Raw genomic sequence first — 24,926 nt, forward strand, 5'->3', positions numbered from 1 at the left:
TCTTATCAGTTTATATATATATATAGTTTCTCAGATAATTGGTATCATTGCTACGATATCAGCTGCCACTTTTCATCATCGCTTATTATAACCTACACATGAAAACTCTATCAAACCAATCAAAAACGATTTAATGATATGATAATAGCAAATTAAGCCTTTTTTACGTTCAAAGGTAAATTTGTTTGTATTTTTTATTTGTTTATCATGTTAAGCGTCAGTATGGACAGAATGAGATGTCAATCCTTCTTTGGCTTCACTTGAAATTTTCCAGCATTTCAAGTGGAAGCTATTATTGTGTTGTCTCAAAGTGTTTTCTGAAAAACTATAAAACTTTTTATGAAGCTGGTTTTAAAGCTTTGAGCTTTAAAAAGATGAGAAATGTTAATGTTTAAAACATTGTATTCAAATGTCGTTTGTGCCAATCAAATGATAAAAAGTAGAAACATTCTCTTTGCTTCTCAATTATTAACAGTTAAACTACGTTAAAAATAATTGATTCTCGAAATTAGAAGTGCATTTATGTTGTCTTTTTATGAGTTTTACTTTTAGAAGTGGTAGTTTTTAATTTTTTTTTTTTAATTTTTTTCCTTGTTTGCTTGATACTTTACGGCTACAGCTTATGATTTGAAGTGTTGCCTAATTTTCCAACAATATAGCAGAGGTTGATTGATTTTCTGTAGCATCCAAGCTCATGCATAATGGTGTAAGATTAGGGTGAAGTTAGCAGAAAGGTAAAAAAGTCAATTTTCATGTAGCCTACATCTAAGTTACAACCATGCCATTAAGATTTTTTGTCAAGGCAAAGCGTTTGCTTTCGATGGATGTCGCATCAAGGTTATTTTGAATTTGGATTTATTCCAGTTGTTAGATAGCCTACCACTTACATTTGGTCAATAGTCATTCACTTATCACAGCACTGAAGCTGGGGGACTATCGGTGGCTTTCGTGTCCATTTCGTAATTACCAGCATGTCATAAAATAGCTATCCACAATCTACAGTGCAATATACAACAGAGGTTTCATCTGGACAGCACAGCTGCAGTGAAAAGCAAAGGCATTGCCCACCTATGGAATTTTGTTATAAGAAATCATTCCGTGCTGATTCTGTAGCGTTTACGATTTTGATGGAACAAATCAGGTGCTGTGGAGAAATTCCTACTATAACTCAGGGTTGGACAAAACGTAAATTTTTAAAAACCTTGATCATGTTCAAATATTTAGGGTTTAGCGTGAGTTCAAATTTTCTTTTGTTGTTCGTTGCAAAGGTAAACAAACCGGGAAAATGTAAAGGAAACTTCAACGCAGACTATAATTGTCACATAGCCTACTATCTTGCAAAATCAGAAATTACAAAGTGAACAAATTTTGTTAAAAGCGAATAACAGATTTTATGTTGCGATTGCTTCATCTACAAAAAAGCCGCCCACATCGTACCACCACAAATATGAAGTTTGTTCGCTATTCGAGTGGCAATTTGTGGTAGGCGTTGTTTGTCGCACACGTTTGCCGCAGATGTCTTTTTTTGTACAATTTGCAAAGTAAATAATCTGATAAACTAGAAATGTGCTTATTGGTTTGCAACTTTGCATTTTTTTTTAAAGACAAAAGTTTTGTAAATACTATGGTCTACCGTAGGTAATCTTTACTTGAATGCCCAACGTGAGATTTATCAAACACAAAAAAAGCCGCATAGGAATCATTAAAAAATCAAGATTTTAGATAATAATAATTATAATAATAACAATATTTATATAGCGCCACATCCACAGTCAAACTATGCTCCTGGGCGCTGTACATGACAATGGTGATAATTAATACGGTAATTTCAGTCATAATGTTCATTGAAGTAGAACGTTTTCAAGCGAGCTTTGAATTCATTTAAATTTTCTGCTTCCTTCACACAAATAGGCAAACAGTTCCAGCAACTGGCAGCAACAACTGGGAAGGTACGATTTCCATATTGTGTCTTATATGAAGGGTTGCACGAGAGCAATTGATGTTGAGAACGCAAAGTTCTGGCAGGTTTATAATGAACAAGCAAAGTGTCCAGATAGTTCGGAGCAAAACCATGGAAAACTTTATAAATTAATAGACATATTTTGAAGCGAATACGATACAATACTGGAAGCCAATGTAGGGATTTTAGTATAGGAGTGATATGCTCACGTTGACGTGTTAATGTAATTAGCCGAGCAGCAGCATTCTGAACTCTTTGAAGACGCAAAATAGTACAATATGGAATGTTATTTAACAATGAATTTGAATAATCAAGCCTGGATGTCACAAGTGCATGAGTTAAAGTTTTACAAGCATCAACATTAATAAACTGTCTGATGGAACCAATATTTCTAAGATGAAAAAAGCAAAATTTAACAGTGGAACTGACAAAGTTTTCTAAACACAAATGTTGATTTAATGTTACACCAAGCAATTTAATTGAGTTAGAAGAAAAATTGATATTACTCAGGGTAAGGGTCATGTCATTAAACTTTGAAATACATCGTTTCGGAGAAAATACAATAAACTCACATTTTTCTTGATTCAGTGCCCGGAATCCCTTTACGAGGCAGGGGAATTTGAACATATTACCTTGCATTATACTTCAAAGTGCGTTAACATACAATTCATACCTTTTAGAGCCAATCCCAGGTTTTTTGAAAACCTACCTCTTTCTTCAGCGATTTCACTTGTAAGTTATTTTCCTTTTTTCAGTTTTTTATTTTTTTTAAAGTTGTCTTTTTTCTGAGGTGTCTTATTTTGGCGCCCGGAAATCTCATCAGCACCGGATCCGAAGTATTTTCTGGACGGTTCCGACTCCTGACTACTACCTCGGTTAACCAAATGACTAACTAGGCCTTCCAATAGGCCTATATCTACTACGTAATACAGTGGTCTCCTGTCGTGTTACTTTTCAATCGTTTGAAAGGAAATTATCCCTATAGCTAGCAACCCGCTTTTTAATGTTTGCAGAATGCGATCTCACTCATTACGATAGTTGTTCATGAATTTTGCTACGATTACAAAACGTCGAGTTTTGTAATCGAAACTCTCGGACACACCGTGGTTTTGTATCGCAGTTGTTTCCACACAAATAAAACATATTTTATCTTATTGAACATTCACAAAAACAATGACATCTAGACACGCGTTGCTCCTCAGCGCGTTACAAACCAGATAGTGTCAGTGTGATTTAAATATACTTCAAGCTTATGAGTGTTCAAAATAAACAGAATATTTCGAAATGATTCGTTTTGTTTCAATAAAGAACTTTTATGTTGGCTTAGCTTCGAATTGAGATATTGTGAAGAACTTTGTTCATATACAAAGGAATTGTTTCAAACAGCCTTATCAAAATGTAGACAAAAATCATACAAATCAAGGAAACAGTTCAAAAAAATCGTTTAAATAAGAATAAGTTAACGACAAAAAACTAAAACGATAACAGTTTAAAAAACACAGCTTGAATAATGAGGTAGCCTATAGAAAATAAGGTGAGAACTGTTACTAAAAGCAGTAAAAATGACAAAACAAGTTTTACGATTTATTTTTGTAATAGCCTATACAGCTCTCAAAGAAATGTTGCTTGGCTCAGTTTGTGATGAAAGCGATGTGTTTTAAGTTTTCATAGATTGACCCATCTATAGTGCTTTCAGGAATAGTACTGTACTTCTAGCTGAAGTAACCTGCAAAAAAAAAAACAATTTTCAAACATTTCTCTGGTGAAACAATATATAAATTTTGAAACAACTTTATGAAATAATTTTTTGGAGGGCCAACAAAATTATATTTTTAATCATTACAAATGTTATCCTCTAACATTAGTAGGCTTCTAGAACATGGAAAGGATTTAAGGTAAGAAAATATTTTATTATGATGGTTTTGTATACCAACAGCAAAACTATTAGTTTTCAAAAATTTTCGAATACATGCAAAGACAGCATTTTTGTTTCCTATAAGAAGCAAGCATTCTTCTTCCCTTGTTTGCTTATCACATAAAAAATATTCAGGAAAACAAGATAAATAAATGACTTACACAACGAAAACCCACATATTCCATGGTGACATGCGCAGACCTAAGTGTGTCGAAATTTTGTATTATGTTTTTTTCCAATTCGTCAGAAGTATTCTACTTGAAGTAGTAAGTGCGATAGTTCATCGGAAAGCTTTTCCTAACATGCCATTTGGCTTATAGCTAGCACAATAACAGCCATTGCTGTGCTAACTAGATTGTAGCGCGACCAAAACCCAAATACGAACGTTCCACTTCCATCATTGCTTGAAAAGTAAGTTTTTGAAGGCCAAAGTTTGAAACTGATTGATTTCAGGTCATCCGATACTTGGTCGTGATTTCTTGAGGAATATGCGTAGTAAGTGCTCCATGGATAATTGGAGGCTGCATCTTTTTCTAAGGATCGATCTTGTTTCCAATCTTCATACAAATGAGATGGGAGGATGGTAGGATAATGATTGACAACTCGGACTTCATCTGGAGATTCGTCAAACGACAAATAAGTATCTTCCTCGTCAACGTCTAGAAGACCAGGACGAATTCTTTTCCTAAACAAGTCATTATAATATTAATTTTGGAATTCTTTGACAAACCGATGCGTCAAAAATGTATTAATTTTGGAAGTTTTGTTATTTGCTTACATCTTCACATATGCAGCTTGTGTTTTCTTAAAGTATTGAATTGCACAAAAGATTAAAAACAAAAAACTGATCTATAATAAACGATATCAACAACTGGGATCATTGTGCCAAATCCCATTAATTAGAAAAAATATTCGTGAACCGATAAAAACATTTTGAACAAATTTTTAACACCTCTTGTTGTTTTTAACGGGAGTCCACAAACTGTTACGAATTTCTTGTTTTCGATTATTGTTTCTTCTTTTTTCTCTTTGCCTGCGATTTCTCTTCTTTTGGCGTCTCCTCAAAGCATTTCGTCTTCTTCTGAGACACAATACAAAGACAAAAGGTACTGTAAAATGTAATCGATACGAGAAGTTTGCGCCTGCCAATTGTGTTTCATGAGACCTTAGGTAGCGCATTACGTTGCTTTGTCAGTTTTTACGTTGTTAATATTATCCTACTCGACTGTGTGCCATCGCAACAAAACACATAAAATATCCGCAACTTATGGCACGTGTTTTACAAGATATAGATATTTTCTAATGCAAAAAGTAGTGATAGTAGGCTACGACAATCTACAGTAAAGCTTACTTGGAAGAACGGTGTCGTTTCACGTTGTGAATTTTAAAACCGTCTTGTCTCAAAAAATCAAGAACGGAACCATTTCCAAGGAAATGTCCTGGAAATAAAATTACACTGTTCGGTCAATTTGGTTACGTTCAACATGGATGGAAAATATTACACAAACGCATTGAACAAATCTAAACAAAAGATATAACGATAGCAAATCGTTGCATAAACAATGAAATACACACGAAAGATCAAAACACTGATTCGTTTGATCTACCCGACACTTCAAATTTGAAAGACACTTTTGCGACTCTCGAAACTCTTGAGGACCTCTCATACAGGATATTTTGTTTAAATAATTTTGCCGTTTTACTACAAGTTCGAACTTTTGATGTTGTAATTTGTTGTAAGCTCAATATTCTTTGATCTTGTTTAGGAGAGTGTTGCCCAATATGTGTAGCGTCTTGGACCTTTGTGAAGATTTAATTCTAAGATGTGGTGATAATCTAGCTATAAGTCCGCCCTGGCAGAAACTAGCTTCCACGGTTTTGGTACTAAACCTTTAGAATAAATCACAATAATTTTTGTTGAAGATTGTGAGTTTTATATGAAACAAAACGTAATGGATTAACACTGCAGATTCGATGAGCTTGATTTAAGCGGTTCACGTCAACAAAAGGTGGGTGATTTATACTGTCTTGCTACTACGGTGTTGTTTGATTGTGCTAATGTTATGCAAAAGCTCATTCTTTTCTGACAATTCTTCCGAGTAAATCTGGTTTTCAGATACCTGGCTAGGAACTACTGTGGTTACTAAATTACCAATAATGACCTGGTTAAAAATTATATTTTTCGTATTCCGAGTTTTAGGATGAGACACGATGTTCGTTCAAAGTTGGAATGGCATTCGATGTGTTATTTGATTTTCTGCGCAAACTGTTTTCCAGATTGTCATCTGGTTGTAAAAACCATTTTTGAAAAACTATTTAAGAAGGGTAAAAGGCAAGAAAATTACCAATGAAGTAATTATAAACCAAACGTACATGCTTTAATGGCAACTCTTAAACATGCTTGAAATCATTAAAACAATAATTCTATACACTGTATTTTCCATTATTTTGATAGGCTACATTTTGTACCAGAATTAAATGCCAATCAATTAGTTGTCTCAATAGACAATAATCCAATTGGGACAGGTGTGGAGCAAATCTTCGTGTAGTTGCGTTAAAAGACAACAAAGAAGAGATTAAAATTAATCATTTGATGGTGCCGACGAAAGATAGGCACACAAAGCTCTGCATCATTAGCTTGGCCTCTTCACTTGGCACTATTATCTTCTTCTAACAAGCTTTGAGGGCTCCTAATTAACGTTTAACACGGTTTTCGAGAAGGTGCCACCAAGGTTTAGTCTTTCAAGAGCTTTCAAGTAGATCCTGACCATCAAATCCAAAGAGCGTTTAGATATTTGAGAAGAGCAAATAGTCATACGTTAATAGCCTAAATAAATTTCTGTAGCCTACGTAAGTAAGACCTATCGATACAAGGATGGCGATCATATCATATTTTTTCGTTGCCAATAAAAGCTCTTACAATGAGGTTTAGTTTATCGAGAACTGTCCTTCTAAACTCTATTGCTGTAGGCCTACGCCCTACGCCTTCAGAAAACATCAATTTTGATTAGAATTTATAATGAATAAGGCTACTACTCATCATAAGTCATTTGAAAATCGCTTTTAGTATTAAATCAACTTCGTCTCGTTGGAACAAGAATAACAAAAGTAACTCTTTCTGACCAATAGTCGGCGCCTCAGTGTCAACTAACCGAGCAAAGCAGACACCAACACGGTGTTTTGTATTCATTTTTCACCTAGTGATGTTTTTAATCTTTCATCGAAGAAATTGTTGAAATTGTACACGTTGGATAGCTGTGACGTGTTAAAACGCTGCAAAAATAGACCTTTATCAAGGCAAAACAAACAGTAACTTCCTAAAACTCATCACTTCAGATATAAATTAAAAACAACAATAAATTATACGGTTTGTCATTCCGTGACGCTGTTGGATATCGTCACCAGTGAGAATTTTTTCCATAATCAAACCAAGCTGTGTTTACAAAGCCAATGTTTTATACATCGCTTTGGGTCATTGATCATAATTTTAACAATTAAAAACAAAACAATCCTTCACCTATGAATGTTTCTCTTCTAGTTATCTCGAGGGGAAACAGCGAAAGATTGTTGTGATAAGAAAATGGTCAAGAAAATAATAAATGGCTGAATTGCAAAGGAAATATTGAAATCTATTTATGAGTTATTGGGTTGTGTGGCAGAAATTTGTTAAGGTTGTCGATAGAAGAAATAACTTTTACGTCAATAATTCACATGCTGGTATTTACAACAAAAAAACCTTCACATGAACCATACAAGAATAATTTCGTCCGACATTTTACAGATCAATGTCTATGTTTCGGGACATTACAATCTATGTGAGAGCACATGTTAGGCTATCTACTGAAATGTTATTCAACCTATTTCTAAATTTTTACCATCATCCGCAATTTAAGTTTCTTAAATTTCAAATACAACGCGTCTTTTTTTCTCCACAAAGAAATTTGTTTTGAAAGCATACAGCTCTTTTACAGCGAGTGCATGCCAAGATCTAATCAGGCTTACAACCGCGGTGTCTGCCGTTATTTCAAGGCACAGAGTAATTCCAACCTTTAAATAGATAAAACATGCAATTTCACATTTGTTTTGGGTTCGAGATATAGTGACCTCGTGATGTCGGGTCCTGATGTGGCGTGAAGTCGGTTGCCATGCAAAAATTCAGCAGAAGCGGGAAATGTTGCAAAATTCAACTGTTCGTGAAAATTGCAATTTATCCAAACAAAAGGAAACAAACAAGAATCAAATGTTGTTACTATATCTCGGTTGAGATGACAGAAGAATCAATCCTTAGTCAAGAGGAACTCAATAATGAGACAGGAAGAGAAAATGAATGTGAGAATCACGCAAGAAATCATCTTTGTACAGTATATAGCCTACTGATAGAAAGGCAAAAACATGGAATTTTCAAATGACACTTGAAACAAATGGGATGGATAAGGTCGAAAAAGTATGAAAATTATGCTTCAAAGCATATAAAAAATGTAATTGTAGACATTTGTTTAAGAAAATTAAAGGCTCTCAAAATAGGCTTGGAAGAGAAAATTTATCACTCAAGTGAACCGACAAAAAAGATTTGCACTGGCTCATTGCTTTACTAAAATTGACAATTATACGGAAAACATGTCGTGACGATTATTCAACAAGCTTTACTCATTGATTTTCAGCAGTCATTAACGCATTCTTTACGGTGAAGAAGGGTCAATTATTTTAACCAACGAGAAAAAATTCTCAATCAAAACAACTTTGATGTTAAAGTGATATTTTCTTTCATCTTTGATCATATTTGATTTGATTGCACTTGGCAGTTCACATTGCTCTAATTGACTGCTGGATTTACGATAAACTGGAATTCACTGGAATTGCAAATGTACGATTTATTTAAGTTTTTCTTGTGCCAGTCTCTTTCTTACTATAAAGTGAAAAGTTACCTAAGTGTTCAATATGCCACCTCAAGTATAGGCCTGCACACGTTTAAACAGTACGGTGCCCTACCAGACATTAAATCAGCCGTTTTTTACATTGATTTAACGTCTGCAGACGTTGAATAAATGTAAAAAGAGACTTAAGAAGCAAAGAAACTTTTGAGAATTTTCAGCAACCTCTCCATTTAGTAATGAAGAAATCTTCCAATATTTTCGTATTCAAAACCAAAAAACGTACCATCAATACTAAAATACACCAATCATAAACCTCCTTACTGTACTTGCAGTGGTTGGACGGTTGCAGCTGTAATAAACTATTTCCAAATTGTACTGTTAGGTTTCAATTTAACCAAACTGTTCTAAAGTTTTAAACATGTTTACGTAGCACTGTCACAGCTGTTGATTAATTATTGAAACAATAATAAATTGTCGAAACTAACAACCATATACATCTTCTCAATGTGTTTTTTTTAAAAAATCAGTTGTTTTTTAAGTGTTAGGCAAAATCTCAACATGTGGCTGAAGTTGAATGCAGAAAGAGGTAAAGGTCAGCAATGAGATTGGCATCGGCGACGTGTGCCGACAAATTAGTTTTGTGATCCAAGGTGAGCAGACTGCAGCTGCATTACCATTACAGACGTTAGGCTATACAATTACACATTCCAGTGTTTCGGTGTGGCCCAACTGTGCCTGTCACACTGGATTAATTAGAACAACAACTAAAGTTTCCCCGCGTTTTTAAATAAGACGGAAAAATGTAGCTTAAATTGATAGGAAAATTCATTCATGCATTCATAGGAAAACAGACGGAAACACGAATGTCTCTTCAATTGCACAGTTCACTTCCACTTAATGCAAATAGGGACGATCGTACCATGAGAGAACGACGCATTGTTGATTGTTTTTTTATATAATTAATATAAGAGGCTTGTATTATGCTGAAAACACTTAGATTAGATACCCTGATATTATACTGCTTTGCGAATAAATAATTATGCGGTTAGTTGCTCAAAATAAAAAACAACTGCTAGCTTTTTCTCAAAAGATTTAAACAAATTTCATGAAAACTTGAGCAGTAATGATCATTTCCTTGCTAAACTTCATCCAAGACAACTTCAACACAGTATCTACCCAACCTTCACACCATGAAAAATATTATGCTAAATTGGCAAGTTTAAAATACCTTTCCCATACCAATGACACCTGTGCAACAATTAGGGTAGAAATTTAAATGTTGCTCAATTGACACTGGTCAATGGTCATGTTAATGTTAGCATTTAACTCGAAAAGAGAGAAAATACAGGTTGTACGATTTTCAATTATTATTTAGAAAGAACAAAGTTTTTAAAACGTAAATTTGAAGACTTTGCAACATCTAATTCTTTAAGTTGATTTGCACTTTAATGTCAATGTCTGCTTGAGTAGCAACTTTCAAAAAATCACGGTTTTCATGCTTTCGAAAGTTCGGTAACAATTTGCAATGTTTAGATTTAACACAACTAATCATGTTTATACGTTATTTTCTTATTGTAAATATTTCTGAAAACCCTGAAAAGTCTGTCTTAATCAAACGCAACTCTATATTTTTATACTTCTATTGGCCAACAATCAAATTCTATAAGTAGGTTTGGCGCGTATGCAAGTGAGCCGATGCCTTCAAAACGCAAGACACAGCACGCTTGAGAAGTACAAATAAAAGCTGAAATAAACAAGCCACTCAATTTGATTCATTCAATGCTGATGGACCTTGCAGAGTGGCGTCTGTAATGAGAAAGTACTTGTGACGACTGACCTATAGTCAGGGGCGACTGAAGACGAAAGGGTTTATCAAGAGGCAAACCAGGAGTGTTTCCGGATGCTTGTAGACAATGGTCCATTTCATTGGTCGAGTAAACGGTTCGACAACCGCTTTTGTTCACTAGATACGATGTGATCTTCTAAAAATTTCAGTCTTCTGTTACTAAGTTGAAAATTTTAATTACTGTTTAGATTTAGGACAAAATTACGCCAGACATGTCTTGTGAAATGTATGCATACCACAAACTACCACCATAACTCACAGTCAAAATATTTAACCAAAGTTTTACAGCTAGGCAAGCACGCGACTTTTCATATGCAAAGAAAAGTTGGCATAAAATGAAAAAAAAAAAAAACAATTCAGTTTCATGTTTACATGAAGAATGAAAGTTTCAACAATTGCCAAAGTTATTACCAAAAAAAGAATAAACGCCAATACCAAAATATAAAAAGCCTAATTTTATATGGGCAGCAGCCTACTCAAAAAAAAAAAAATTGATCATGCAAAACTATAGATACAATCGATATTTTTTCACAATTGAAGCGCAGTCTTATTTAGCTTTTTCATACATATTTGAATCAGCAGAATGAGGAGAAGGGGTTAAGAACATACACTGGGGTTAATTACCCTATAAACATACATGACTGCTTTGATTACTGGCAAAACAGATTTTCGTTGAAGTATTTACGGCATTTAACAAAGTTTGTTTTTAGCAAAAGGAACTTGTTAGAAATCTTTAACGTAACGTCAAAAAGCAGAAAAAAGCCACAAAACATCCTGCATTTAACTGCAGGCCAGAATTTTCATTGGTATGTTTTTGCACTAGGCCTAGGCCTACTCAAAAAATATACACAAATAAAAAAGGTCAATTCTACAGTATGATTAATAAATTACAGAGCTGCGTTGAGTTTGGCAAAGCTATTGTCTGTCTAAAATAGCCACTCACCATATTTTTGTATAAACAACACGGCGCAAAAAATCATGATGACAACTCATTAATATTAATTTATAAGAGTGTTTATTTAAACACAAACTTTTCGTTACCGTAAGCTTGATGTTAGTGTAGATGATTATAAAGTGCATCTTTAATTTTAAGTTTGAAAAAGTCAAAGAAAAGAATCATAAGAACGGAAAAATGTTGATGAAACAAAAATACAGGAGACTGCTATTTTGAATTAGAAAGTTACTTCGCCATGTATGACAGTTTTTGCATACCGCATTCAAAGCAATTGCCTGTAGTTTACTTTATACCACGACACGCACACATTCATGCCAGCTATCGGTGTTTTGCTGAATGTACGATAATATTCCCTTTCATGCTGCATGCATTACTTTAAAGTAATAAATGTATTTCAAATCGCTGCACTGTTTCAGTCATTCCCCAATTCAAGCAGTCCAAATAATTTGAAAGCGTGGCTTTTGTTGACTCGCTGTGCACTGTGATTTACGATTCTAAGGTAAAATTTCTTGGTACGATTACATTAACAACATTAAACAAAAACTGCTTTCGTTCTGACAGCTTCACCCGGTAGCCCATTAGGCATATTTGTCTAGCGGTGGCCTTTACGACATGGCAAAACACTAAAAGAAAACACTTCACTGAGTATCAAATATTTTTGATCATTGCGCACCAACAGTCCAAAGATCGCAAGGTTTAAGTTGTGGAACTGCAACTAGTCCGAAAGTTTTCACAACCAGAGATGTTAGATCTTCCAATATTGAACAACTGCTTATTTTTCTTAATTTGTTTGCGAAAAATAAAAACTGTCTGCATTTCTAATTTCAACTCGCCAACAAATAAGCGTTTGAAATTATTTGCGAGCGAAAGGTAAGCGATTTGTTTTTTTATGGTTTGCTAAACGGAGAAACTCTGTTGTTATGACCGAAAATCTGGGCTAAAAATTACATCAAGCATAAAAACAACTTACTTAGGGTTTATGCTTTTTCAAAGTTATCTGCTCAGTGCAGAAAATTTGAAACTCTTATATGGAGATGTTATGAAAATGCTCGCAGAGTTCAGTGTGTTGAAGCGGAAAGTATGTCCAGTGTCCACAGCTTTACATTTTTTTAAAATTATTACTACTGCATAGGCTATGATTGAATTTGGGACGCAATTATCTGAAGTCTTATATAATGAAGCTTGTAAAGTATTCTGCACCAAAAGGTACCACATCTATAACTATAATACTACACAGTAATTGATGAAAAATTTTGTCAGCATTGGTGTAAAGGTGTATGATAAAAATGCAAGAACATTCCTTGACTACTACGATCAACTCCTGGTTTGGAAACCAATCTGTGCGTACTATCAACCGTATCGCAAATCAAATGAGAGAAAATAAAATTACATGCTAAAAGTAGCCACGTCGAAAACAACGTTTTGAAACGTTATAAAGCAACATTTAAGTTGGCACTATTCAATGTGAAGATATGGTTTTACTATGCATACCACAAACCAGCGAGTGGTTCTAATAAAAAAACTAGTAAACCTTCCATAGAGCATGAGAAACTTGATTATAGGCAAAACTATTAAACTTTATTGTTAAAGTTAAAGTTTAAATGTTTCTCTAAAAAAATATTGTACGGTATGAATGGATTTTGTGCAACGTTGTGCTGATGTAAAAAGGCATTACAATTGCTAAATAGGGTAAAGCTAAATTTTCTCTTCCTACCTTGACGAACATAGACAAACATCCAGTTATAAAATGGCATTGTTATAGTATTTACTGAAGAATGGGCGTTGGCAAAACCTTGCGGCACCAAAAACACATTTAAGTTTTCTAGCGTACCGCAAAACTATAAAAAGAACACTCAGCTGGAAAACGTCCGTTAAAAAATACTACAACAAACAGGCCAACAAACGATGAAATCAGTGGCAGCTAACATACATAGATCAGAGCTCACGGAACAGCTCACATAGAGATTTCTGAACTATGGTATAGCTAACATAATAAGAGATAAAAAAGACTATGATGTATTTTGCCACATGTATCATTTACACTTAATGTTTTGCCAGCTGATTATTAAATGGTTTCCAAACAGCAAATCAGTCGTTTTTTACATTGATTCAACGTCTGTAACCGTTGAATTAATGTAAAAACGACTGATTTGCTGTTTTGGTTGTTCTTTTGCTGTCGTGATTGATGTGGCCATTCATTGGTAATATTTGCTATGCGTTTGTAAGTGAAATTACTGTATTCTGCAGGTGTATTTAACTAATTACTAAACCAACCAGCATGCCCTTCAAACAAAGACCTGCGTGAAAGTTTTTCTGTGTTTGTACTGCCAATCAGTTAACGCCTAAGAAATTGATTGTGTGCCCAAGAACGGTAATATTTTGGCTTGTTCTTTGTTGAAGCCAGGGCGCTAAAACAAAAGCTACCCAACGCTGTCATCGCATGCGTAAGAGAAGTTTAAACAATAGAGCAATTATGAAGATTTGCCATCTGCGGACTCACAAACATGAGAGAATGATTGCACTTTGCTAGCAACGTTTATCCCAACGGAGATGCGGTCGAGAGAAATACCAGAATAGACGTTAAAGTTTCAATCAATACTCTGCCAGTAAATAAGTTTTTCTTTGTTTTTTCATTGTAAAAAGTGACTTATTTGTTGGCGAAAATAATTACAGTTTGTAACAGTTAAATAATTTCCTGTAGAAAAGCTACACAAAGCGGAAAAGATCGAGAAGTTTTCGAATCAACTGTTTAGAGTGGACAGAAAAGTTCTCAAACGACTAGTGCACATAATCAACATTACAGGATTGAAAACTATCGTAAATGACAAAAAAACAAACATACCTGTTCCAAAAGCGAAGAAAAAGCTCCGGGTGGGGTTGTTTTTCAACATGCTCTTTACACGTTCAGCCATCCGCTGATTTCTACGATAAATCAGCTCGTTTTTAAAGTAAGAGTCTATGTCTGTTGCTATGGCTACGTTCTCAGTGTCGCTTTCAGTTTCCGAAGAGTCACCCTCATCGTCATGGCTGCTGTGGTTAGTCATTTGAGGGACCTGAATATCCAAATGGATTAGGCTGCTACATTTTTTTTTCAAACATAAATGAATCATCACGTCTATTGACATCTAATAGCGTCTACGTACTTTTGGCATCCACGTTTTACACAAGGATTTATGTTATCTAAAGACCATTGTGCTTCACTACTTCTTCGATGAATGATTTTTGGAACGGTACGCTCTAAGACCCTGTAGGCTCCCAGACAACAAATCCGTCATTTTTACATTAGACGTTGAATCAATGTGACAATGACGGATTTTGCTGCGTGGGCTACGTTCTTTATTCACCAAACGATGCACACGCTGTAGTTTTCAAAACTGTAACGTCATAAAAAACAGATTTAAATTGCTGTTGAAGAAGCAAACATGTTTCATAACTTTGATCAAAATTCAGAGTCTCTCTTACTTGCGTTGACTCTTTGTCAAACATGACTGCATTGAGGGCTCCACAGTTGTACTCCTTGATCAGGTCGTCTGTGGTGTAGGGAGCTTGGAGTTCTCCTTGACGAAGTTTCTCAAGTGTCATAAGCGTATGATTGAGAGCGAATATCACCTGAGAAAAAACTCGTAGGCTTTATTTCAACTTAATTGTATGAGTTTGTGGAGTATGTCTAAACGCAAAATTTCTCTTGGAAGTTTTTATTTCTACACAAACTTGTGCAGATGCTAATGCAGAAAAATTACAAAATAGGTCTACATTTAAAATCAAAGCTTTCATTTTACGGCTGGTATTTTTATTACATTGAAATTTTTGCTTTTTTATGTGTTTTACTTGACTTAAAGACTCTTTTTTGCGGTACATTCTTAAATTTTACACACTGTAGAAACTTCAACACAATCAACTACCTGAGAGATGTTCAATCCATTGAGAGGTTGACATTGTTCATCAACTCTCTCCACGGCGCTGATTTTCTTCCCCATTCTTCCCGCTTGACGAGCAAGATGAAGATCAAGAACAGGAGTACCACGTGATCTCACACCCGCCTCTGTCAGGGAATTTATCATCAGCATCACCCAGATGGGCTTTTTGCGCTCCCAGTTTCCAACAATGGCGTCGTACATTTCTTTTCCGTAGTAACCTACGACAATATAATGTGTGTGAGCAGTTGAGCACGTACGAATATGAGTAGTTTGGAGTCGTGAATTCTTGGCAAGCAGTTTATAGGCACCTGGCAAAGAAGGACAAGCTTATTCAAAACAATTCAGCAACAAGGTGGAAAGAAATAATTAATTATCCATAAATTTTACAACAGAAATAATTTGGATTACATATCCATATTTATACAAAGCCATCAATGCTTAGCTCAGGAAAAACTATGTTGAAGATGAAAATCTTTACAACGTTAGATAATTTTTATGTAACGTTGTTATCGTGCTATCATAATCTCTGGAGTAAGTTCACTTTTTAAGACAAACCTTAGGTTCCCAAATCCAAAATATCCTTAGCAGAGACTTGATACTTTCGATACCACGCAAAAACAAAACAGGAAAGATTTTGAAAGATGATACTTTAGTCATTAAAAAGATCTTGTGAATAATATTAGTCCAATGGGAATTTAGAAAAAATGTTTGATTCATTCTATCGAACCGTTGATTCCTCTTTAAACTAGGATGAATTTCTTGACTAATTGAAAAAATATCTTTTTAAATCCAAGACTGAAAAGTCTCATTTTCCCAGGCTCTGTATTGATTACCTCTGATTTTTTGTTCCGACGTCACCCATCCAGGCATTGCTTTTTTGACGTAATTGAGATGGCGTTTCAAGCGTTGATAAAGATCAGGTGGGAGGACCTCACGCAAATCTGTTCCTCTTGGCAACATCTGGCAACGAGACAGCGCAGTCCTTGTTCGTGGATTGGTCAGGTCCAATTCAAAAACGACGTTCTCACTGGCGCTAAAAGCTTTCTGTGGAGTTGTTGAGATATCTCGTTAGTTTGGTGGTGTTTTTTTTATTATGACTGGAGAACAAATGAGCAAAAATAAATTCTAAACCCTCACCTGGGTCATATAAACCGATTGGGTTTGGCAACAAAATGTCAGTACTTTTGTTTACTTTTACAAGTTTGTTTAGTGTGATCGATATGCAATTAGTTCTTTCATGAGTTAGTACGCTTCTATAAAGAAACTATGTCCACTTTCTAACGCTGATATAGTGAAGTTTTGTAACACTGCTGACCAAGTTTAATCAATCAAGCCCTGATTTTGTAAACTGTGATCAAATGACCCCTATAATTTTGTGTTCAATTTGACCCCTATAATATAATGACCAATACAATGATTTTCAGACAAGTCTGAAACGTAAATTATTATTATTATAATTATAGTTATTTTTATCATAATCATTGCTATCAGAGGATGAAAATAGAACGTGAGAAATTATTGCTTTGCTGGCATTGACAAAAACAGCATGTCACAAAAACATAATTCCATTGTTTTTATATGGCAGTGAAAATACCAATCACCTAAGAGCAGTTATATCAATTATCAATTAATTATTATCAAAAACATTCATATCAATATTAGCCTACCTTAGAACTTTCAGGAATGTAATCCCATACTCTTGTATATGGGACATGGATGGTTCCGAAAAAATGCACAGGAGGATCTCTCTTCATCGTCCACAGAAATGAGCTTGATCTTCTCTGAAAGGATACTTGGCTGTTAATTTTGAAGGATTTAACTTCAGTGACATCTCTTCAGGTTCAAAAACAAAGAGCTTAACTTTACTACACTGCTGCGTTTACCACCAACGTCATCCTGACAAAGCTGCACCAAGCTAAGAGTTAGTTTATAAATTTGTTATCCTATTAAATGCGTTTAATGCAAAACTCATGTGGTGTTCTATTTAAGAGTGACGTCGATCTCTACTACGTTTCGTGTTTTGAAGTCAACAACAGAACGAATCCGGTTAATCCAGTATTAAGGATGCTGGACATAAAATAGTCCCCGGATAATAAATTGTCCGTTGATATTGCTTCATTGACTACTCGTCAGCAGCCTATGTACCACGTTCTATGTTTATCGAACTTCAGTCAAGATTTGAAATCAAGTACAAGTTTGTTGTAGTGAATTCGTGCCAAAAGCTATGTACATAAACTACAAAGGATTTTAAGTAGGCATACGCCATAATGCGACGTTGTGAAAACTTGTAAACTATTACTATGCATTAAAACAGTATTCCGAGAAATCACCTTTTCTCCACAAAGTTTTTCGTGTCTTGTTTTCTTGCAGGAAACGATTATGCAAACAGACAATGCAAACAAAATGAACAAACTCCGCATCTTTAATCTAACAAGCTTTGATGCCTCGAAAAAATAGTTGGTTGTTTTCTTCCCGATCACTTCTTCGCTCCAGTTAAAGCAAGTTTTTTAAACAAGTAAGTTTACTGTTTCTTGTAGTTGTAATCTATGTAGCACTAAAATAAAGTAAAATGTACTTTAAGCTTTATTTGATTGTTTTGCTTGCTGTTTCTATCTGATAATAATTTATTTTCTCTGATATCAATTTAAAACTCCTAAAATAAAAACTACCAAGTTATTTTTGAGATTGTTTAAACTGTGGGTGGGCCTGTTCTTGCTAATAATTTACTAACACTTTGTGTTTTCGGTTTTGCCTATTGTGATGCCACAAGCTGCATCGGTAACCATACACCTTCAAGCATTGTTCGTTTTCATCCGTTTCTCAGAAGTGCATCGATCGACTGATGGTTCTTTTACAAAATAGTGAGACGCGTTTTCTTTTTCAGCAAAACAGAAGAAAAAGGGATCATCCCAAGCAAACGTTCATCGGTGTGTTTGATGATCTTTATCCGCCGCGCAGTGAAAACATCCTGGTCAAGCCCTTTGACGGTTCACCGAAAGACTGCGTGCCGCAATTGTGCTTGCCGTCAGCCATTTCTAAGTGGATAAATTAAAAAAAAAAACAATCTAAAAATGGCATGCATCAGAAATTTGCTACCAGATGTTAATGTTGTAAGCTATTTACAAATGCTATTTCAGTTTTAACAAGTGCATCATTAGTCGAAAATATATTTGAAACACTGCAAAAAAACTTGAGTTTGCATGAAACACCTCAAATATGCGCTCATTGGTGCCATCACGTCTCATTCGTGGTTTAAAGTGGCATTTTTGTTATAAAAGAAAACAGCAAATGCTCATTAAAGTATACAAAGCTGGCCCCAGGGTCGATAAACTACCATCCATGAATTTGCAAAAGGCCCACGAGCCACGGAGGTCAAATAAACGACTAGAATTTTTTATATATAAAGTAGGCTATTACACACCAAATAAGCTACTAGGCCTACACACAATGCATTTTACATATGGCCTACAAAAATGCCAAACTCAAAAAAAAAAAAAAAAAAAAAGCCAAACTCGTGATGAAGTGTGATATGTTGTAAAAGACTCAATTTGTGATCTAGTAAACTTTTTCGAGGTGGACAAAGGGGAAAATGTCTACATTAGTTGGAAACACTGTGAACATCTGTGGCTACATTTCAAAATATAGCCTTAATGTTGCTTTCAAGATTCAAGGAGTCGGTTGCATCGTTAGCTGACAGTCCGACACCACTAGCTTTAGCATTTTTCGGATAGTAGGCTAGTTTTGAATGGCATTTTTACACCTGAAACTCGTTTAAGCCACTTTTTCAATGTATTTCTGGCTAACCGTGTTGTCAACTGAGATAAACTGTGTTGAAATCACCGATAACATTAATTCAACATAGGCTACGCCATCACGCCATTTTACAAGCATGGATTAACTTTTGACCTGGAAAAGCAGCGAAAAAGGACGTAGAAATCGAGAAAATCGAAAAAATCAACAATCGAGAAAGCGTTTAACTGAGCGCTGGGACTTAAAAATAAAACCGAACTAAGCAAAAACGCACTAAATAACTGCATCCGTAGCTATACGTTTCTGAACGAACTAAATTCACTTTGAGGAGGGTAATTTATAATTCTATGATGGACGACATCAGTGTCTTTCAGGAAATTAAACAAAAAAGAAGTTTTCAACATTCTGCAATTGGAGTGCATGTACTTTCAGCGTGGGTTTGGTTTGAAAAAAGATTTTAGCAAATTTTCATTTGGTTTGAAAACAAAAGTGTCCAAGTATTCACAGATGGGAAGGTGTCATGGAGTCATTATTTCGACATACATCTTTATTTAAACAAGTTTTCTCCCGGATAAAGAGCATCAAATGTCAGCCAAGACGCTGATAGTTATAGAAAAATACTCAATTTTCGCATTTCCGGATCATCACTCCAATCGTGCATCGAGAAGCTAATTCATGAAAAACCGTATCAGATTTCTTGTTGCAACTTTAACTAAAATAGTATTTGATTTTGTTTAAGCGGTAAGTTACTAGCGGTAGCACAAACTTTTCCTTATTTTACAATTTTGTCAATTTGAAGCCAAAGCGATTTTTAGCTGAAATTTTAATTTCATAAAACTGAACCACAAGCATAAACTAACTCACTTGTAGATCACAAAGTTAGATAAAAATTAAATCTAACTATTTTGAAGATATTCAGCCAATGAGTTGTGTAGGCTATTGAATGATAAAAATCATATCATAAATTCAAAATCAAATCATATCATACATATTGTTTTCAAACTTTTATTGCCAAACATTCAGCCTAATGAGTTTTAACTTAAAACCTTGATATTTCTGACATTATGCTGCAATGTATGTCTACATTTCTATAGACTCTACTACAGCACATCCTTGAAGTTAGACAGAGCTTAATGAAGTCCGTAAACCTGTCAAACAAGAAAGCGTGGAATGAGATGGTTTTGCAGGTATCACCTTACCATTAGAGCAGTAAATTATACACTCCATTTACAGCAGATTTTTTTTAACTTCTTACATTAGTTTCGTTGCATTGGTTCAACTAGTGTGTTTCAAATAAACTCTACCAATTAAAAATGAAAAAAAGTTCTCCAGCGAGGGGCTGCATTTTAGTGACTTCGTCTGAGTTTATTCCAACTCAAGTTGGGTCGTCGGTGCAGATTGCCAGAGGTGGGCATCCGTTGCTTTAAAAGTAGCGCACTCCCGCTAGTTTAAAAATCTCTAAAAATGATTCTGTTTTTTTACTTTAAATTGGAAAGTAGTAAAAATTCGACTGCAACAAATGTCTTACCTCTCCACTACCTTGGGAAAAAATAGCGTCGCTACTCTAACAAATTATTATTTGGCGCTCTTATTGCAACCAAAAAAGTAGCGCACAAGTAGCGGCGATACAAATGCTCTGCAGATTGTAGTCCTCCACATCACCACACCATTCAGTATATTTACTTTTTTACAGTTAACCTACACTAAAGTAAATCTTGGAATTTCGCTTTTTACAAATTAGAAACCGAAGCTAAACTAACAGAATTTTTTCAAGAAAATTCCTGGTAAAAATAAGATTTTAATAAAAAAAGCACACTTGCTTCTTGAAAACAAAATATAAAATTTTAAAGCAAATCTATGATTTACAGTTAGCCTACAACTAACAACAAATCATCTTTCAAAAGCAGTTATACCAATCAATTCAAGTGCTGAAAAACCACCTTGAGGCCTGAGCAGACGGACAGTTCTTGCGTCAATTCCATTTGGGTTTTTATTCCAAATAAGCTGATGGTTCAAAAAATACCTCTACATGCCTCCATATGCCAATTACAAGACTCTTCACTGTCCTAAGATTTAAATTTTTCTTAGCCATTATCCATATAATTCTATAGTTTCATTGCAATTCTTTTGTAACCGCAGAGCAATCATGTCTTGATCAATTTATCATGTCAATTTCACTAAAAATTCCTCACTTCAAAGCCAGCAATTATTAAGAATAATTGTAAACTGAACGTAATGATAGCAGGTGCAACACGTTCTATCTCTTTCCGCAATTGAAAAAGTGACAAGTAATGCAGATAGGCTACAAGTTCTAACACAGAGGTGGTGGCCTGTGCGTCAGATTATAAATATCAGTCGTGATTTAAAACTACTGTGCTGTATAACGTAAGTAAACGAACACCATCCAACTGTATGATTATACTAACAATCTCAAGTGATTTTTCTGAAGGCGTTGTGTTGTCTGCTTTCGACGTGATGTTAGCTGGACATTTGAATATGGAAAGACTAAAAACACCTACAAAATTAGGAAAGAGCAAAGATATTGAAAGTATAAACATGTTGCAAAACTAAAAAATAACAGTGCGAAACAGAAAGACTGACCATTTCCTTTGCAAATTTATAGTCGAACACCAATGATTGGCTTAGTATGAGTGATCTAAATCCTTTTAGCAAATAGATTGCAAATCGACTTATGAACCTGACAACTAATAGACTACACGTCAGCACAGGGCACTGTCTTCACTGCAATCATTTTCATAAATACTTCAGTTCTGTTTAATATTGGTAAATCGGTAATTAACATTTATGCTATCACGCATTCCTTAACATCACAAACCCTTTTGAAAAAATGACCGCGATATTAGTGATTTATAAGTTGATCTCAAGTTTTGTAATTTATCTTTCGCCCTACTATACGATAGGAGTAGTAGGCCAAAAGCTTCTTGGCTAGACCTACTAACAAAACTTCAACTGAGTAGGTAAAAATATTGCAGACGCAGCTGTAGCCTACTTACCGCTGATAATTCTGGTTAACCCCACACACATTGAACCAGTTTAGTAATCACAGCAGGCTACCAACACCCAACAGCACTGTATCGTCAGTCCTAGCAAAACACTTTTTAATTGATTACTAAACGGCTATCAGCATTTTTCAAAAAGCTGTATATTTTTTCCAACCCAAAAGCAATGGTTATGTAAACTGTTAATCTTATGAAGGAATTAGTGGAAGATAATCCGACAAGAAATCAACACAAAAGCCACAAAGTCATAGCAATATCAAGATTGATCTCGCAAATCTCCTTTATGCTGCAAAGCCATTTATGTCATTTTTGTTCTAACTTTTCGTAAAACTAATGCTAGTGTCATAACAAGAATGCTGAAAGATGTCATGAAGCTCTTAAGGTTAATAGTTGAAAATGGACACTTAGCAAGGCGGCTAATTAATTTAAGGATGTATAAATATGTAAATGGTTTAAGTCAAAACAGTGACTTGGGTTGGACTAATTGTATTAAGGCCTGTCTTAAAAGTAAGCTAATCCATCAGCTCACATAACCTGGGTAATATGTACAGTAGCTATAGCCTACTAAATTTCAAATGAAGAATTAGTTCCGTAGAGACATTGTATGTGAACGTTAATTAAAATGATACAAGGCTTGTAAATAGATGTCATTCAAAGATGAAAGCAATGCAAATGTGTTGTAAGCCGAAGTAACCTACTGCCAATATTAAGTTATTGTAGGCTACAGTAAGTTTTATCGTAGCATGAAAATATGAATTTTGTGATCAATTATGTACCATGAAAATACAACGTAGGCTAAAGAGACAAATATTGCCAGGGTTAGAAGAAATCAGTTTTTTTTTCAAAACAGCCGAATAGTTTTATGAAAAGCACCTCGCCCAGCAAAAACTAAAAAAATCAAATTTGGAGCAGTGGTCGTATAAAAATGAGGGTTGCTATACCCTTTGACAATGACCAACATGTTTTTCTCTTAGTATGATTAAAAATGAGCAGTCAATCTGGATTATAACTTCTGGTTATTCTTTGTTTAATTGAAAATAAACAATCTTAAATGTTTCTGAGTAAACTGACAAAAGAAACGAGTCCACGATTGCCCGCCCGGGGCATCTCAAAACTAGGGAGGAGAACCTGTTCCCGAGCCACGTTTAAGTGATTCCATTTGTTTCGTTAATAAATAAAAAAGTTTACCTGATAGCATACTTTGTTGCAACTGTTGGCGTCGTAATGAAGTTCTTCCTTGTTTGTTGCAAGATAGTAGGCCTATGCTTTTTGTAGCAGATTTTGTGGTAAGGTTATGTTATTTATTACTCTTGTGACATGTTTTTCTGGAAACAAAACACAAAATTCGCTCTAGTTGGCCTATTTACTGCTTAAATTACACATTTTTGATGAACTGCCTGTATTTAAAATAAATAAAATGCTTGGTGTTGCAAAAAATTAGATCTTTGTCACATGCAAGCTACAAAAACCGCTAAAAGACTTGAACAAAACACATGATGCTTATCGCTGGTGTATCAGTTTGCAAGAACATGAAGATAATAAAAAGCTGGCGATCATCCAACTGACAATACGCTGTCAAAAGCAACAGCACTGTAACTTATATGCAGCACACGCACTATTTTGCTAATGGAAGATTAAAAAAATAGCTGTGCAATGTATGTTAAATGTAAATTCTAAGCTAAAACAAAATATTTGTTTACTTTTTTATTCTTTGAAATCGATCTTTGTGAAGTTGACCAAAATTTAACGACAGTGATGCTTCAACAGCAACACTGGATACAGTGCAATTATGAGAGCTTGGACTTCCAAATAAGTAGACCTATGACCAGGTTGTGTACAAGGAATGTGGCTTTACATTTCAGTAAGCAGTGTAAACTTAATAAATCTGACTAACTTTATTTGCTCTACGATTAAAACCTCTTTTCTGTTGATGCTATTTTATGGTTGTTGAATACTTCAGCTTCGAAAACAAGTTCATTTTCACTATTTTTTTTCTCCACTGGACATAGTTGAACTAATTGTTTTCCTGCTGTTGTTGTACTCAAAATGTTTGGTGTGGGAAACTTTGAAAACCATGCAATGCAGGCTACAGTAGTGATGCAAGCCGCGCCGCGCCGCGCCGCGTACGCGGCCGCTTTTGACTTTTTCGCCGCGTGCCGCGCCGCGCCGCGTGGAAGGTTGAAATGACAAAGCCGCGCCGCGCCGCTTGCCGCGTAAACTTTCAAGAAATTAATTTTTCGTAAACGTAAACTTTCAAGAAATTAAACTTTCGTAAACGTAAACTTTCAACTTTTCAAGAATCAGCTATGAAACTTCAAATTTAAATTGGAAACACGGATCAGTTATTTTTCCCTTCGGAAACCCTAAGATGGAAAGCTATGCAAATGCAAATTGCAAATGGCTTGCAGTTGACAGGGTTTTAGGGCTTGCTTGTCAGGGAAGCTGTACGAATGTTTTTGGTTAGTAGCCTAGCTGATAAGCTCAGTTACCAGGCTATAGGCCTAGCGCAACTACCGCATTATTTACTATATCAGTTAGCCCAGTGAGTTCAGGCTATAAGTTTTACTCTTGTGTGTGTAGTTCATATAGCCACTGGCATTATAATTGCATTATTGCTTACAAAAAGTGTTCAAAAGTCCTGATACTGGATCCAGGAACATTCTATTTGTCTTAGTTTGTATTATGTCTT

The 24,926-nt window shown here is 35.0% G+C and overlaps 1 protein-coding gene across 1 annotated transcript; it reads right to left on the minus strand.

Annotated features, from left to right (window-relative positions):
- Nucleotides 1–3,465: 3,465 nt before the first annotated feature.
- LOC145778561 (metalloprotease TIKI2-like) lies at nucleotides 3,466–17,244 on the minus strand. Its single transcript, XM_082590070.1, has 9 exons — nucleotides 17,135–17,244; nucleotides 16,301–16,511; nucleotides 15,453–15,685; nucleotides 15,013–15,159; nucleotides 14,393–14,603; nucleotides 5,227–5,314; nucleotides 4,828–4,956; nucleotides 4,037–4,560; nucleotides 3,466–3,686 (listed from the first exon to the last, which is right to left on the minus strand). The coding sequence occupies exons 1-8, from the start codon at nucleotides 17,219–17,221 to the stop codon at nucleotides 4,173–4,175; spliced, it is 1,494 nt and encodes a 497-aa protein (XP_082446196.1). The 5' UTR covers nucleotides 17,222–17,244; the 3' UTR covers nucleotides 3,466–3,686; nucleotides 4,037–4,172.
- Between the last annotated feature and the right edge of the window lie 7,682 nt (nucleotides 17,245–24,926).

Source organism: Aplidium turbinatum, chromosome 10 (genome assembly GCF_918807975.1).
Source record: "Aplidium turbinatum chromosome 10, kaAplTurb1.1, whole genome shotgun sequence".
NCBI classification, from domain to species: Eukaryota; Metazoa; Chordata; class Ascidiacea; order Aplousobranchia; family Polyclinidae; genus Aplidium; species Aplidium turbinatum.